The 16424-nt window shown below is 42.9% G+C and overlaps 1 protein-coding gene across 1 annotated transcript in view; it reads left to right on the plus strand.

Annotated features, from left to right (window-relative positions):
• Window positions 1-16424, plus strand: part of Swap70 (SWA-70 protein) — a 61804-nt gene that overhangs the window by 10834 nt on the left and 34546 nt on the right. The window contains exon 2 of the mRNA NM_009302.3: window positions 10848-10988. Within this exon, the coding sequence (NP_033328.3) occupies window positions 10848-10988 (141 nt within the window). The remainder of the gene's footprint in view (window positions 1-10847; window positions 10989-16424) is intronic.

The following is a 16424-nucleotide window of genomic DNA, read 5'->3' on the forward strand; positions in this document are numbered from 1 at the left end:
CTGGGATGGAATCAAGGTGGTGAAGTTTCAACGGTCTTAGCCAGGGAGTCATCTCTCTAGCCCTCTACTTCTATATTTTTCTGTTAAATGGGAAGATTAAGATGTAGGGTACTTCTCCCTTTCCTGTCCCTTATTCTTGTTGTTTACTTTTTATTGCTTCTGTTACTTGTGAGCCCAAAATATCAAGTGGAAAAATCCAGAAATAAACAGTTCACAAGTAATTTTTTAAAGGTTGTTCATATTTTCTCCAGGATCTTTTTTTTTTTTTTTAAGATTTATTAATGCCAGGCGGTGGTGGCGCATACCTTTAATCCCAGTACTCGGGAGGCAGAGGCAGAGGCAGGCAGATTTCTGAGTTTGAGGCCAGCCTGGTCTACAAAGTGAGTTCCAGGGCAGCCAAGGCTATACAGAGAAACCCTGTCTCGAAAAACCAAAAAAAAGATTCATTTATTTTACATATGTGAGTACACGGTCACTGTCTTCAGATACACCAGAAGAGGGCTTCAGATCCTGTTACAGATGGTTGTGAGTCACCATGTGGTTGCTGGGAATTGAACTCAGGACCTCTGAAAGAGCAGTCAGTGCTCTTAGCCACTGAGCATCTCTCCAGCCCCAGTTCACAAGTTTTAAATAAGTTATTATAGTGTGCTGCTCTAGTTGTTTATTTATCATCATCATCATCATCATCATCATCATCATCATCAAAGTTATTGTTAATCTTTTGCTGGGCTTAATTCGTAAATTGAATTTTATCACTGATACATGAAGAAAATGGTATATTTGGGATCTGGGACTGTTTGCAGTTTCATGCATTTTTGGGGGGAGCTGTTGGAATTGTCTCTGCACAGATTAGCTGGGAGACTGTTAGGGACAGAAATCATATTGTAGGCACCACATGGAGGCAGGAGGCTGGAAGAGAAGACAGCAGGGGTAAACCTCAGACTTGAGATCTTGGTCATTAGTTAACTATACACTATGGCTTTAGTTTTTTTCCCTGGAGAACAGGGTAATACTTTGGGCTACCTCACAACTCTTTCCTACTATTGACCCCTCCTTTTCATTAGAAGTCTGTATTTGAGGTCTTTCCTATCCCCATGTGGGGTTCAACCCCAGGGCATCATGCATCCCAGACAGGTGCTGTACTTGAGTGAGGAGTGAGGCTGCCACACTAGCCCTCAAGCCTGATGAGTTGTGCTTGCCTGGCTTTAGCACTGTCAATAACTAATAGCCCTGCAAGTTATCTGAGGGAGAGGCTGCAGTTGAAGTTCTTTCTGGAACTATAGTGAAGTGAAAGGCGCACATACATGTAAGAATGGTGGAGAAGAAAAGAAAAGAACCTGGGAAAATGGCAAGTGTTCTTGACTTAGCAATGTGTGCTGGCTACATCTCTCATGAGGTACTTTATTGTTTGTTTGTTTGTTTGTTTGTTTGTGGGGGTAGGTTTGCACACATGGATAAAAGACCCCATGCACAAGGAGTGTGCACAGGGGTTCGAGTCACAGACTAGAAGCTTATTGGAATTTTGCTTTCACCGATGACTCCTTTTTTGAGACAGGAAGTCACTCTTTAACCTGGAGCTCATTATGGGATCAAGACTGATCGTAAACTCTTGGCAGTCCTCCTGCCTCAGCCTCCTCAGTGCCAGAATTACAGGTGTACACTGCTCGTCTGGCTTCAGTGGTTATCTTTCCTAATCCTCCTATCCTTGAATACATACATACATACATGTGTGCCGATATGCAGGGGTGTGTGTGCGTGTGTGTATGTGTAATTTGGGACAAACATATATGCTTTGATGTAAGCAGGATCATGTTTCATGTGCTTTTGTGATCTCCCTTTATAGCGTTGTGTTGGGATTATATCTTTCAATATCAGACCTATGTCATTCTTTATAACACTGGTGAACTGATCCATAGTGTTGATAAGTTTTATTTTACTGTTTTTCATGCATAGGATTTTTAGATGTTTTTGTTTTCCTTCAAACACATTACCAAACATGCTACAATGCATAGCTCACTTCCCTGCTGTCTCTGCTTACACAAATGATCATCTATTCCCACCTGTCAGTCATGCTGGAGTCAGGAGAGTGGCTCTGCTTTCTCCAGCACTGGGCATTGACTGAGTCTGTAAGCAGTAGATATTATGGTAGCTGCTTAAGTATCAGTGCTATTCTGCAAAAAGGAAGCTTATTTTAATCTACATTAGTAAGGTTAGGTGTCTTCTCCTATCTTTTATTTGTTTACTGATTCAATTTTTTCAAGTGAAGAATAGGGTAGAAGTTAACCTTTGTAATATACTACAAGACATGAAATCACAGAAATAGGAAACGTGGCTGGGCAAGGTGGCTGGCACATTCCTGTAATCACAGTGTTTGGTGGTAGAGGTAGAAGGATCCGGAGTTCACACTCATCCTTGGCAAGCCTGGGCTTTAAAAGACCTTGTCTCAAAAAAACCAAAAAAACCAAAAAAACAAAACAAAAACCAAAGCAACCATCCAAAAACCCAACAAGAACAAGAACAGAAACAACAACCCCTCCAAAAACAACAAACAACAAAACAAGAAGCAATTCAGAGGATGATCTTCATGCAATATAGTTTAGGGCTTCTTTATGAGTCAGGGTCTCACCATGTTGCCCTGGATGGCCTGGAACTCAGACATCTGCCTCTGCCGACTGAGTGCTGGTATTAAAGGGGCATGCCACACCACACTCAGCTACAACTCCTTAAGTGGAGTTTCCTTGTAAAACTGCTACCCTAACAAACTGTGTTTAAAAATTCACTTAAATACAGACAGGTGAGGGCTGGTGAATGGCTCAGTGGGAGATGGGGGCACTTGCTGCCCACCCTGATGACTTTAGTTCAATCTCTGGAATGCTCTCTGGAAAACACATGATGGAAAGGAGAGAACTTACACCTGAAAGCTGTCCTCTGACCTCCATTCTTCCACCATGGTACATGTGTGCCTCTCCTCCTCCAAGTACATCATACAATGTAGAGAGCAGTACGATGAGTCAGTGGGGTGCTGCCAAGCCTGACAACCGGCTTGAACTCTGGGACCCACATGGTGAAAGAGAGAACCACTTATCCTTGACTTGCATGTGTGCTGTGACATGCATACCCTCTGCCCTGTCCCCACCCCAACACATACATAAATAACGTAATAAAAAATTTAAAATGTAGAGAGATAGTAGGACATACCAGAAAAATCACACACAACAATCAGCTTTAGGCTTCAGTTGTCCAGTCTTGAACTAAACTTGCAAAATGTCTTATTTTTTTAGTCTTCAGTTTCCTTTATCAGCTTCCTATCCATGTTCATGGCTCATTTTCCTATTATATGTTCCTGTTTCTATTTTTTATTTCTGAGAGTGGTTTGGATATTGTGGCATTAAGCTTTTTGTTTGCTTGGGTATCTATTTTTCTGAAAGGGAAAATTTAAAACTTATGAGATGAAATTTACTAGTGCTTTCTGGTAAATTGTTGGTGAAGTTGACGAATTTACCAAAAAATTAAGGGCTTTTCATTTAGTGTGTGATCCAGGGGCACATTCATAATTCAGTGTTGCATATTCTGTGGACAGCATCAAGACATGCTTTTAGTTAGAGTAAGTGAGACACCCTCCGGGTTATGCTCTCCCTTGGCTCTATCCTTCTCGTTCTCTGCCATGCAGAAGAAAGCAGTTGCATGCTGATATTTCTTCCTTGACCTCAGATAGTGATCTGAGACCCCACTGGCACTGGGAACAGAATAATTGCTGTGTTGTGCCTCGTTACGCAGGGTGTGTTGGTGTATACTTCCTCAAATTTTTGAAGAATGACCAGTGCTGAAGGAGGTGGGTGGGTTGAAGGCTTGTTTCTAGTCTAGGACATCACTGTGGCACAATTGAGAGACTTGGATTCTAGTCCCTTCTTTGTTGCATATGACTGGGTGACTTAGGTCAAGTCTTGGGCCTCAGTCTTTTTATCTGTGAAGTAAAGAAATAGAACGCTGAATGAGGTGGCTTACACCTGTAATGCCAGAGGTGGAGGCAGCAGGGTTGCTATGAGTTTAAGGTCTGCACAGCAAGACCCAGACTCAAATTCAAACTCAAACCAAACCAAATCAGAAAGAGTGGACTTTAAAATGATCGTCACTATTAAAATATTAAGAGTTGCTGGGTAGTGGTGGCGCATGCCTTTAATCCCAGCACCAAAAAAACAAAAAAAAAAAAAAGAGTTTTACTATTAAGAACTCATTCGGCTGTTATTGAAAGCATTGTAGATATTGGTCAGCATGTACTGTGGGTATGTAGTGAGGGTGAGATACTGGCACTGTTCTCAGAATGTCTGTCTGATCTTGTGTGAGAAAAGCTTATGAAACTGTGTAGTGCAAGAGTTATAGATGGCTTGGGCTACCCAGCTTGAGAAGAGACTTTGGGCATTTAGGAAGAGCTAGTTCTCAGGTAGAAATGGAGGTGAGTGGACCTCACTCAGGAAAGGGGAGCTGCAGGGTTTGCCTGAGATCTAGTGAGTGAACTTGCTTGGCTGGGTTTGTAGTGTTTGTGCAAGGTCACAGGAAAAGCTAAGGCTGGAAAGCTAAAGTGAGTTGGCTTGTGGGAAGACTATGTGTGGATCTCGGGTATTTCACTGGCTTCTAAATCTGTTAGCTGTTGGTGACCTTCAGACAATATGAGTAGCACCTGAACATTTATCTGGTAAAATGGTAAAAGCATCTAGGATGGTGATTGATTGTACTTGAACTGAAGTGAGCTTTTGTGTGTGTGTGTGTGTGTGTGTGTGTGTGTGTGTGTGTGTGTGTTGAGGCTAATAGAATGAAGATAATTTGAAAGAATCAGGTAAGACACAGCAGGGATAAGCAGGGCAGAAAGGGAACATGACTCCATGTGGAAAGGGGGCAGAACTTTTAGTAGACAATGCCTTTAGGGCAGGGCATAGTTGAGGTAGGAAGTTGGTCATTTTGACTCTTTGTTAGGAGGAATTTCTGGTAACTTGCCATTAGCTTGAAACTTTATAAATCAGACAGGAATTTTCATGGTTTAAAAAAGATCACTCATTATGAATTACAGTTCTATAATTGTGCCAACTCAGACAAGTGTTTGGAATAGAGATCCCCACCCCTTTTTCTCAGTGCTGAATCTTGCCCATTACGCACATCCTGTAAAGGGAAGCTGTGTGTGACTCCGGGTAATTTCAAAGAACCCTTTAGAATCTCTACATCTTTGGGAGGGAGGAGGGTAAACTTTGAGTAGTTCGTTCTCTCTCTCTCTCTCTCTCTCTCTCTCTCTCTGTGTGTGTGTGTTAGCTGGGAAAATGCTTAAAAGGATAGCTGCAAGCCCTGCACAGCAGCCACTCACACACGGAATCAGTGCCTCAGAGCAGAGGCTCTCTATACAGGGCCAGCAGCAGGGCTTAGAGAGATGAGTTTCTGGCATGGATGTGGATATTTTCTTGTGTAACAATGATTTATTCTTCCTACTAGGGGACTGGGAGCAAAGTTGCTTAGCAATGGTGTGGGTGCTAAAAGAATGGGCTTTGGAGGAGCAAGCATTTGAAGTGGGATAAATTCAGCTTTTCCAAGCAACTTGTAAAGACTCTAATAGGAACAGCTCATGGCAATCCTTTTACAAATTAGGGACTTGTAGTCTTTTTTGCTTCTGATTGCTTTTGTTTGATCTGTTTTTGTGCTTTTCCTTGTGGAGAAAGGGCTAATGCCTCTGGGCGTGGTTTCCTCACAGGCCTGTGCTGGTAGGAGGAGGTTTCCACACAGGGAATGGTTCTGGGCTTGCAGGAGTTCTTCACCACAGGGTTAGTCCCAGTCATCTTGCTGGGTCACTACCCACCCCTGCAGCCTAGGCACAGCATGCACACATGTCTTTGGAGTTACCATTTCATAGGCAAGGCAGTCTGCCAGCAGAGAGGAGGAGGCATACCAAGGAAAGAATCCAGAGTGAGCAGTTTGGGTTCTAATCCCAGTTCCTGACATGCAAGATTGATTTGGGGCACATCTTCTAATCTTCATATTCAACATCTTCATCTGTAAAAGTAGCTACTTTCCTTGCAGTATCTAAAGTGGATGGTGTGAATCTACTCTAAAAGGCCCAATCCCCCCCCACCCCCCAATTTTTTTTTTTTAACCAAGACAGGGTTTCTCTGTGTATCCCTGGCTGTCTTGGAACTCATTCTGTAGACCAGGCTGCCTGGAACTCACAGAGATACACCTGTCTCTGCCTTCTGAGTTCTGTGATTAAAGGTGAGTGTCACCACTGGGTTAATTTTCCAATCTTTTTACCAGCTTGTATTTTGGACATCAGAATTTTTCCTTTTTTTTTTTTTAAATAAAGCGTGTATGTGTGTGTGCATGTGCATGTGCGTGTGTGTCTGTGGATGCGAAGGCCAAAGGAGAACCTCAGGCATCGTTGTCAGGAATATTGTTTACCTCTTTTGAGGCAGGGTCCCTCATTGTCCTAGCGCTCACAGATTAGGCCCGACTAGCAGGCTAACTGGCCTGAGGGATTTCTGCCTGTCTGCCCCCCAGTGCTGAGGTTACAAGTGGCATCATGACACTTGCATGGGGCTGGCTATGGAGCTCAGGTCTTGAGAAGCAAGCCAGTTTATTGACAGAGGAACTTCCTAAGCCTGAATTTTGATTTCTTTATACTTTTTTAAATCAAAGAAGGAGATGTTGTCTAGGTCTTTAAAAAATTGTTGATGAAAGTTTTAGAGATAATATCCCTTTAGAAAGTTTTTCATTTACTTTGTATTGTTTTGTTGTTAATCTTTCTGAATACTGTGTTTTCTCAGCCTTATTATATAATTAAAAAAAAAGAAACAATAACAAAGCTGACCCATTGATCTAAATTATAGCTTTTTTTTTTTTTTTTTTGTAGAATTAACTCATGAAATGAGTTTGGGTTAACAATCATTGTGGTTTTTTTCTTCCAAAGTTTAGACTGAGCCCATCTCCTCATTTTATATTGTGGGTCCTGAGACCCGGGTCTCCTCCACAGCACTGTTACTATAGCGTGAGTGAGTATGGAAAGGTTGTTAAGAAAACTCCCATGGGGGGGACTGGTGAGATGGCTCAGTGGTTAAGAGCACTGACTGCTCTTCCGGAGGTCATGAGTTCAAATCCCAGCAACCACATGGTGGCTCACAACCATCCTTAATGAGAAACAAACAAAAAAACCCAAACCTATGGGCCAGAGTGAGTGGGGCCAGAGAAAGTGGGGCTGGAGTGAGCGGGAGGGGAGAAAAAGGAAAAAAAGAAAGAAAGAAAACCCCCCATGGTACTGGGAGGTAAACACAGCCATCCTTGCTGTTCAGCTGTTCAAAGAGAACTCTAGACGTTCTCACCAATCTTCAGGGTCGTTGGGCCAAACCATGCATCTCCACATACAAACAGCCCTTTTTTCTTTTTCTTTTTCTTTCCTCTTTTTTTTTTTTTTTTGAAAGTAGGGCAGACAGATTTATTAGGGAAAATAGGAACTCCTGAGTGTGGGAGGGGTTCTATGGGAGAAACATCCAGGAACAGCATTCTTTTCAGAGAACTGAAAAATTGAGTTTATTACTAGACAGTGCTAGACAAGAGATTATGAAACCCGAGTTCTGGTCTCAGTTCTGTGTGTTAGCGTTAGTCGAGAAAACTCCAAACTCTTTGAGCTAGTACTTTCTTTCTATTTATAAGATGAGAAGGATGGTGTTCAGGGCCTAAGGCAGGACTTTCAGTGGAGAATCTGTGAAACTCAGATGCAGGGAATAGAGCAGGCATGCGTTTTCTGAGGGCTTCGCTTAATTTTTTAAAATTTAATCTTAGTTTTAAAAATATTTAAGAAAAAATTATTAGGTTTATTCATTTTATTTTGTGTGTGAATGACTTACCTACATACACGTCTGTGTAGCATATGTGTGCTTGGTGCCAAAGGAGGCCAGAGAGGGCATCAGATCCCTTGGAACTGGAGTTAGAGATGATTGTGAACCACCGAGTGGGTGTTGGGAATCTAACCCAGGTCTGCAAGAGCAGTGAGTACTCTTAACTTCTGAGCTGCTTCTCCAAGTGCAGAGCTTTGCTTTAATCAGCTATTTTCACATCGTATTTTATGTTTTCTATTTACCTTGTCACCTTTATTTATCCTTTTTTTTTTGAGAAGGTGGGGGTCTCAAGTCTCAGATATCCCAGGCTGGCTTTGAACTCAGAAGTTGGCTGTGGATGACGTGAACTGATTGTCCTGTCTCCACATCTAAGTGCTGGGATTATAAGCATGTGCCACTGTGCATAGTGTATGCCATGATGGGCATCAAACAGAGGGCCTTGTGCATGTCAGCAAAGTATTCCGCCAACTGAGCTGTATCCCAGATCCCCCACCCACGTATCCTAAGGTGTGTGTGTGTGTGTGGTTTGTGTACACATGGCTGCATATGTTTTGGTGGCTCAGAATTAATGCTAGGTATCTTCCTTAACTGCTCTGTACTCTGAATCCAGAACCAATTCCAGCTAGTCTATCCTGACGCTCCCCTCCTAACCTTCCTCCAGAGCACTGGGATTACAAGCCGCTGCCGTCCCTGCTGTCCACGGGGCAGGTATTACAAGCTCATGTGCCCACAGTTGCCTTAGATCCTGGGTGTTAGGATTTGCTCATGTGTGAACAGCAAGCTCTCTGAGCCATCTCGCAGGCCATGACCTTTTTTCTTTCCTTTTTCCTTTTCCTTTTCCTTTTCCTTTTCCTTTTCTTTTTCTTTTTCTTTTTCTTTTTCTTTTTCTTTTTCTTTTTCTTTTTCTTTTTCTTTTTCTTTTTTCTTTTCTTTCCTTTTCCTTTTTCCTTTTTCCTTTCCTTTCTTTCCTTTTCTCTTCTTTTCTTTTCTTTTCTTTTCTTTTCTTTTCTTTTCTTTTCTTTTCTTTTCTTTTCTTTTCTTTTCTTCTTAAGCAAAATGAGAGGTGCAGAGTAGGGTGTAGTTCAGAGGTAGAGTGCTTGCTTAGCCATGTGTCAAGCCCTGGCTTCAAATCCAAGAACAGGAGACAATAACCTAGACAACAAAAGCAAAGAACTTTTTTTTTTTTTTTTTTTTTTTTTTTTAAGGAGCTGCTATGAGTCCTGTTTTCTATCCCTGGCCTTCCACCAACCTAGTCCTTTCCCTCACTGTTAATAGTTTCCTGTGTATTCCTTTGGAATTCCTTATTTTTTTCTCTCTTTTCATTTATCTTGTGACACTTGAATATTATATACCCTTAAAAAAACGTAGTTTATCGTGGAGTTATTTTCTTGTCAGTACACAGTGAGCTTCATCATGATTTTGACATTTTATAGACATACCATAATTTAACCACTGGTTGGGGATTTTTACTTGGTAAAGTCCCGAGTGATTTTTATGTTTGGATGGTCTTTGAACCTGATATAGGAATTTTTCTTTGTCATTTTAAGCATTTTATGGTCTTGAAATCAATCCTTACAAATCTCTTTGGGATAGATAGAAGAAATAATATATTTAGGATTTTGCTGACTGTGGTGTGCAAGGCTTCATGACATCTCTACTGTGTTCCTCTCAGAGGCTCCACTGGTGTATAATAATACAGGGTCTGAGGAACACAGCCGCTCAGCCTGCTTGGTAGGGCTGGTAAACGTCTGCACTGCTGCACCCGCGACGATTAGTAATTGACTTCCTTAAAATTGATAGAGCGTGCACAAAGGATCTCCACACAGATGAAGCTTTGAGAAACAAAACCAGTATAGAAAGGAGATATGCAAATGTTCTTTTTATAGATTAAAACTTTTAATCTTAAAAAGACCTAACTGAAATAGGTGTATGCAGAAGTTGACTTCCTTAATGAAATTGAAGGTGCTTATGTAGATGAATGTGGCGCCCTCCGTCCCCACCAGGGTTTCTCTGTATAGCCCTGGCTGACCTTGAACTCAGATCCACCTGCCTCTGGGACTAAAGGACTAGAGTTCGCAGCTATGTCCAGCGAATGTGGCAAAGAGTAGTTAGTTAGCACAGCCTTAACCTTACTTGATCTGTTCAGTATTCAAACGAAATGGAAGTTGCTCTAGTTTCCATGTAACTTAAAGCTTGAGACAGGTGAGTTTGCTGAGTCTCTCATGAGTGCTTAAGTGTGCACTTAGGTTACTGTGCCACAGCAGTAGTCCTGTGTGTGTGCTCTGGCATAACAGGTCTCCTCCCTTCCGCTCTGGTCCCCCGACCCCTTTTGCTGAGGATGTAGCCCAGGGCCTCCGCACACGAGGCAGGCACTCTGCCACTGAGGTGCATCTCTAGCTAGCCGTCTTTTTCTTCTGTGTCTGTGAATATTTATCCTTTTTGGTTTTGAGACTAGGGATATGCCAGTCTGGCCTGAAACTCGTTGCCCCGTTTGACTCCAGACTCACAGTCTTCTGCTGGAGCTTCCCAAAGGCTATGTTAATATGGTTCTTTCTAATACATGGGAAATGTTGAGTCCAGGGCAGCTGTGTCTTGTCTAGGTCAGATACCTTCTCCAAAACGCTTTACAGCATTTGTTAGTTTCTGTAAACAAATTCTCATGGCCAAGCAGGTTGACGAGGGGAAGAGTTTAATTTTAAATGCATTCTATTGTGCCTGCTCCCCTTTCCTCCATAATGTGGACTACTTAATAAGAACCGTCAAGAAGTATTTGTTCTCAGACCTTCATGGGGTCTGACTCATGGTGAGCAGGTGAAACAGATCTTGGAAAAAGGAATGAAAAGACTTGAGCCATACCCCATGTTTGGTAGATTCTTCTCATTTTTTACTTAGAGCAGGGGCAGCTTGTTGTTCACGTGGGTAAGGTGTTACGTGGTGGTAAGCGGGTGTCTTTACAGTGTTGTTTTTCCCTCCTCTTAGGTCCTTTCCCATAACCTGTGCACGGTGCTGAAGGTTCCACATGACCCGGTTGCCCTTGAGGAGCACTTTAGGGATGACGATGAGGGGCCTGTCTCCAATCAGGGCTACATGCCATATTTAAACAAGTTCATTTTGGAAAAGGTATGCTGCTAACCCTTTTACCCACAGCTTTTTTTTTTTTTTTTTTTGGTTTTGTGCATCAAGTGGGGCCAGGGCAGCCCTTGTTGGTGTGTTGGTGAGCACATTAAGAAGCCAGGTATGAAGCCAGACACGGTGGTGTATGACTTTAGTGCCAGAACTCTGGGAGGCGGAGAGAGGTAGGTAGATCTCTGGATTTCAGAACAGCCAGGGCAACACAGGGAAACCCTATCTTGAAAAACAAAAACAAACAAACAAACAAACAAGAAGCTGGGCGCTGAGGCCTCAGGAGATAGGGAGAGAGGAGGCTGAGGCTTCTGCTCTGCCTTCTCTTTCTGTCTGATTCCTCCAGCTTGGTTCCTTTTTTTGAAATTAAAAATGTGCCTGTGTTACTCTGTGTCTGTCTTCTCTCAGGATGCTTTACCTATCCTAGAAAGTAGGGTTCCTCAGTGTGGACAGTGGTTGTTAGAGAGTGAGTGTGCTGGAGTCAAACAGGATAGTAAAGGGATAATTATTGTTACTGGGTCGATATCACCCAGCAAACTGCATGGTGGACTTATCCTAAGGTGAGCACTAGCTCCTGTCCTGTTACTGTGTGCAAATGCCTGACAAGAAGCAACTTAAGGGGGGAGATACTTTGGCTCCTGGTTTATTGTGGTATGGTTCATCATGACTTACAGCTTAGCAGTAGGAGGGGCTCGCAGCTGTGGCAGCAGAGGTGTATGAAGCTGCTCGCTTGCATCTGTGCAGACCAGGAAGCAGATTAGAGGGAAGGATGACTGCTAGAGCTCAGCTCATTTTCTCTCTTTTCCCCTTTTTGCTAAGCCTAATTCTAAAGCCAGTGGAATGGTGCCACCCGCATCTGGATGGGCTATTTCTTCTAAGTTAATCCTCTCTGGGAGTGGTGTAACAGACACACCCTAAAGCAGTGGTTTTTCAACCCTTGGGTCTTGATCCCTTTGAGGTCCCATAACAGGTATCCTGTATCTTAAATATTTACATCACGGTTCATAAGAGTAGCAAAATTACAGTTATAAAGTAGCAACAAGAGAATTTCATGGTGTGTGTGTGTGTGGGTCACTGTAGTGTGTGGAACTAACTGTATTAAAGGGATGCAGCATCAGGTTGAGGTTGCATACCCTAAGGTACGTTTGAACCAACCCTCTATACCTTATGGGTTTTTTTGTTTTTTGTTTTTTTGAGACAAAGTCCCTCTACATTGCCCTGTCTGTCCTAGAACTTGCTACATAGACCAGGCTGGTCCAAGACTCACAGTGACCTGCCTCTGCCTCTTAGAGTGCTGGCATTAAGGGTATGCATGACCATGCCCAAGCATAATCTTAAAAATTATAGCTAGCACCTGGGAGTAGCTGTAAATGTCTATAATTCTCTCATTTGTGAGGTAAATATATGAGGATTAGGAATTCAAGGGCACCCTCAGCTAACAGAGTAATTTCAAGGCCAGCCTGGGCTACATAAGACCCTATTTCTAAAATAAAAATAAACAGAACTTGTAGGCAGTAAGGAGAATTATTTGTGTTATTAATGTTATGAGACATACCACGGAATTCTCAGAAGTCTGGAAATTGCTTTGTTTTCCAGCACCAGGATTAGCGTGGGCTGAGTCAGTGGCCGGGGCATGGTCTGCCGGCCTCATATTCTGGAATTCTGTGCTCTGATACAGGACTGTGTCCCCTTGCTGGAGTATATTTTTAGATTTGCGTTTTAAGACACTCTCATAGTCTGATACTTCGAAGTCCTAGAACTGGGGAGGAAACATTCCCCAGCAGACAACAGAATTGGAGCAGAGCCTTGTCACGCGGCCAGTGAGGCTGTGATAGGACAGTGTGCCTGGCCACCTGGAGCGGAAGCTGACCCCATCCAAGGAAAGCCGCAGGGTTTCCATGTAGTAGGCTCAGATCAGCAAAGATCAGCATCTTGTCTTGAAGTTTGTGTTGGGGAGGAAAAAACCCAGTAGTGTGAGGAGTGGTAAGAGGAGCAGGATTGCTGTTCCTTATGCATGGGAGTAGGAGCTGTTCCGGTTCATACAGCTTGGCGGATCCCATGGTGAGCCTGACTAAGTAGCTTAGTCAATAAAGGGCAAATAGATTAGATCAACTTTTAAAGTTACGTTTTTATGTGTTTATTGTCTGTATGAAGAGGAAGAGGGTACGTGTGCTTGTGGAGGTTAGAGGTCAACGTGTAGACGTGCTCTTCTTCCACTGTGGGCTCTGGTGATTGAGCTCAGTTTTCGGGCTTGGTGGCAAGCACCTTTATTCACCGAGCCCGTTTGCTGGCCTGTAAGCAGAATTTGAACTTAAACCATTTAACTTCTCCCAGTTTTTTTTTTTAAACTGTCTTCTTAAAGACTAAATCCTCTTTTTCAGAACTATTATTATTACTACTCTTATTATTATTTTCTACATAAGGGATGTGATGGTTGAAAGTAGGGTTGGAGTTACTTTGAAACCTAATAATCTCAGACCATCTCGGCTCCCACCCAGTTGTCTCAGGTGCTTTAAGATCTCTTTAGTGTTTCTTTGTGTCCACTGGTTGCTTTCCCTACACCGGCTGCTGTTGCCTGGGAGTTTTACTCTGGGTAGTCTGGGCCCTGAAATGCATTACATTGAAACCTGCTTTCTGAAAAGTAGCTTTCGTATTTGGCATCTGGATTTACTGCCATATACACATTCCTGATGTTAGTCACACTGACAGAATTTACTTTCAGTTTTTCTGAGACTTCAGATGGTTAGCCAGTCCATTGTTATTTACCAAATATTTTGCCTGGGTATTAATTTTGTAGATTTTTTTTTGTTGTTGTTGTTAGTTTTAAAGGCCTTCTTTTTCCTTCCTCTTTCCTTCTCACCCTCCTCCTCTTTTTGAAAACATTATACTTGGATTACTTGATGGTAAATAATTGAAGACGTTGGTCAGTTATTATTATTTTTTCTGAGACAAGATTTCTCTGTGTAGCCCTGGAATTTGCTGTGTAGACCAGGTTGGCCTACAATTCACAGAGATCTGCCTGCCTCTGCCTCCTGAGTGCTGGGATTAAAGGCGTGCCCCCGCTGCCTGGCTCGGATATTACTTTTTAAAAACTATGTCTCATTAGTTACACAGAGTTCTGCCTTAGCATGTTTTGAGACAGTCTCGTTCTCCCATGAGATCCATGGCTCATTAGGCTTGCTGGCCCTCACTGTTGCCAACTCTTCTCCTTGAGTATTAAAGGCTCATCTGGGCTGTCCGACTAAAACCAGTAAACCAGTGGCCAGCCACGTGCCAAGTTCACGTTGGGGATGTCCGTGCTTTCCAGCAGAATCTGCTTTGGTTTGTTGTCAACTGTGCTTTGGGAGCAAAGAGAGAGAGAGACCACAGCGTCTCAGCTCAGTGGTGTTTCCTCTGGGCCTCACAGCTCCCTTCTGCTCTTCTGGCCTCACATTTCTGCAGTTTTCCTTTTTTTATGTTTTCTTGCCATGATTGTTGCTCATGTGGTAGTTACAGTACCTACATAAAACCTGTTCTTTTTCAAAGTTGCTAAAAACTTTTCAAAAGAATTATTTATTTTATGTGCATGAGCATTCTGCCTGCACGCACGCTTGTGCACCACATTCGTGCAGTGCCAGAGGACGCCAGAAGCAGCTCCACCAAACCTGGAGTCACAGATGGGAGGGGACTGGGGTCTCCTCGAGGAGTAGCAAGGGCTCTTAACCAGAGAGTCATCTTGAACCCCATAAACATCTGTTCCTTGGTCTCTTCTGTTAATGGCTAAACTCATCTCTCTAGCGTTCTCATCTGTCCTTAGCCCAGACTGGTCCATGTTCTTTCCCACTGCATCTACCTATGTTGTTCTAAAGTAAGTAGGTTAAAAAAAAGAAACCTTAAAGTTTTAAAATTTTATTTTATATGTATGGGTGTTTTTCCTGTATGTCTGTATGCATACTGTATGTGTCCCTGCAGAGCTGAAGAGGGTCAGATCTTCTGGAACTGGAGTTATAGGTGATTGTGAACCACCAAGTGGGTGCTGGCAGTCAAATCTAGGCCCTCTGGGAGAGCAGCCAGCGCTCTTAACTGCTAAGCTGTTTCTCCAGCCTGAAAATTAAGTAGTTTTAATTTACCACAATGGCTAAATTGCTTTTCATCGTATTTATAAATCCCTTCTTTTTGGAGGGAGAGGAGATGGTTTGAAACAATTTATGTAGCCCAGTCTGATCTCAGATTTACTCAGTTGTTCAGGATGACCCTGCACTCCCATTGTCCTATGTGCACCTCTCTAGGGACTCATAGGCTCTCACCTCTATCTGTGCCTTGCTGAGACTGTGCACTTTTGAGGGAATAAGGCCTTTCATGCTGAGAGCCACCATGACTTTATACTCCTAAATACCATGGTCAGTAAATGCAATAGCAATGTGGTTTAAAGAAATGATGTGTTTAAAAATAGCAGGGTTGTTGGCAGAAAATTCACATTCCATGCAATTTGCCTATTTAACCTTGCATTTTGGTGGTTTTTAGTATGGCTGGTTTTGTATAACCATCACCATAACCAATTTTAGAATGTTTTGGGTACTCCCTTCCAAAACGAAAATCTCACTCAAGTAGCATTCATAGTATCTTCCCCCACAGCTCTAGGCAAGCACTAGTCTGTCCATTGTGAATGGAACGATCCCGTGTCCAGCTTTTGTATCCGACATCTGTCACCTTGCAGGTTTCTCTTGTTTCCTTTTTTTTTTTTTTTTTTTTTTTTTGGTTTTTCGAGACAGGGTTTCTCTGTGTAGCCCTGGCTGTCCTGGAACTCACTCTGTAGACCAGGCTGGCCTCGAACTCAGAAATCCTCATGCCTTTGCCTCTCAAGTGCTGGGATTAAAGGTGTGTGCCACCACTGCCTTAACATTTTTTAAAAAAAAGATTTATTTTAGTTTTATTGGGGTGTGTGTGTGTGTGTGTGTGTGTGCGCGCGCACCCACCTGTATTTATACATGCATGTACTTTAGTCCAGCAGAGGGCATCAGATTAACCCTGGCTTTGGTGTTACCAATTATGAGCCACCTGACATGGGACTGGGAGCTAAATTTGGGTTCCTAGCAAGAAGTAAGAGCAACAAGCATTCTTTTTAAAAAAAAATCCCTTCCTTCAGTTCCACTCTTCCCATTCTTTCATGGACGTACGGTGTTTTGTTCACACCTTCATCAGTTGGTGGACATTTGAGCTGTGCTTCAGTGTGACTGTTTTGGCCTTTTCTCTGTTCCTCTTCATTGCCAAGACTCTTCCTGCTTCCCCCTTGGTCAGGCCTTCACTTTAGAAAGAGCCTGTCTTGTTCATCCTCTGGTCACTTCCTTAGGTAGTGCCCCACCCTTTCAGAGTGAGCTGGAATTCTCTCAGCATTCTGTGCTTCTCTGTTAAGGCAGTAGTGATAGGGATCTGGTTCAGCCTCTGGAATGTGCG

Source organism: Mus musculus, chromosome 7 (assembly GCF_000001635.26).
Source record: "Mus musculus strain C57BL/6J chromosome 7, GRCm38.p6 C57BL/6J".
NCBI lineage: Eukaryota > Metazoa > Chordata > Mammalia > Rodentia > Muridae > Mus > Mus musculus.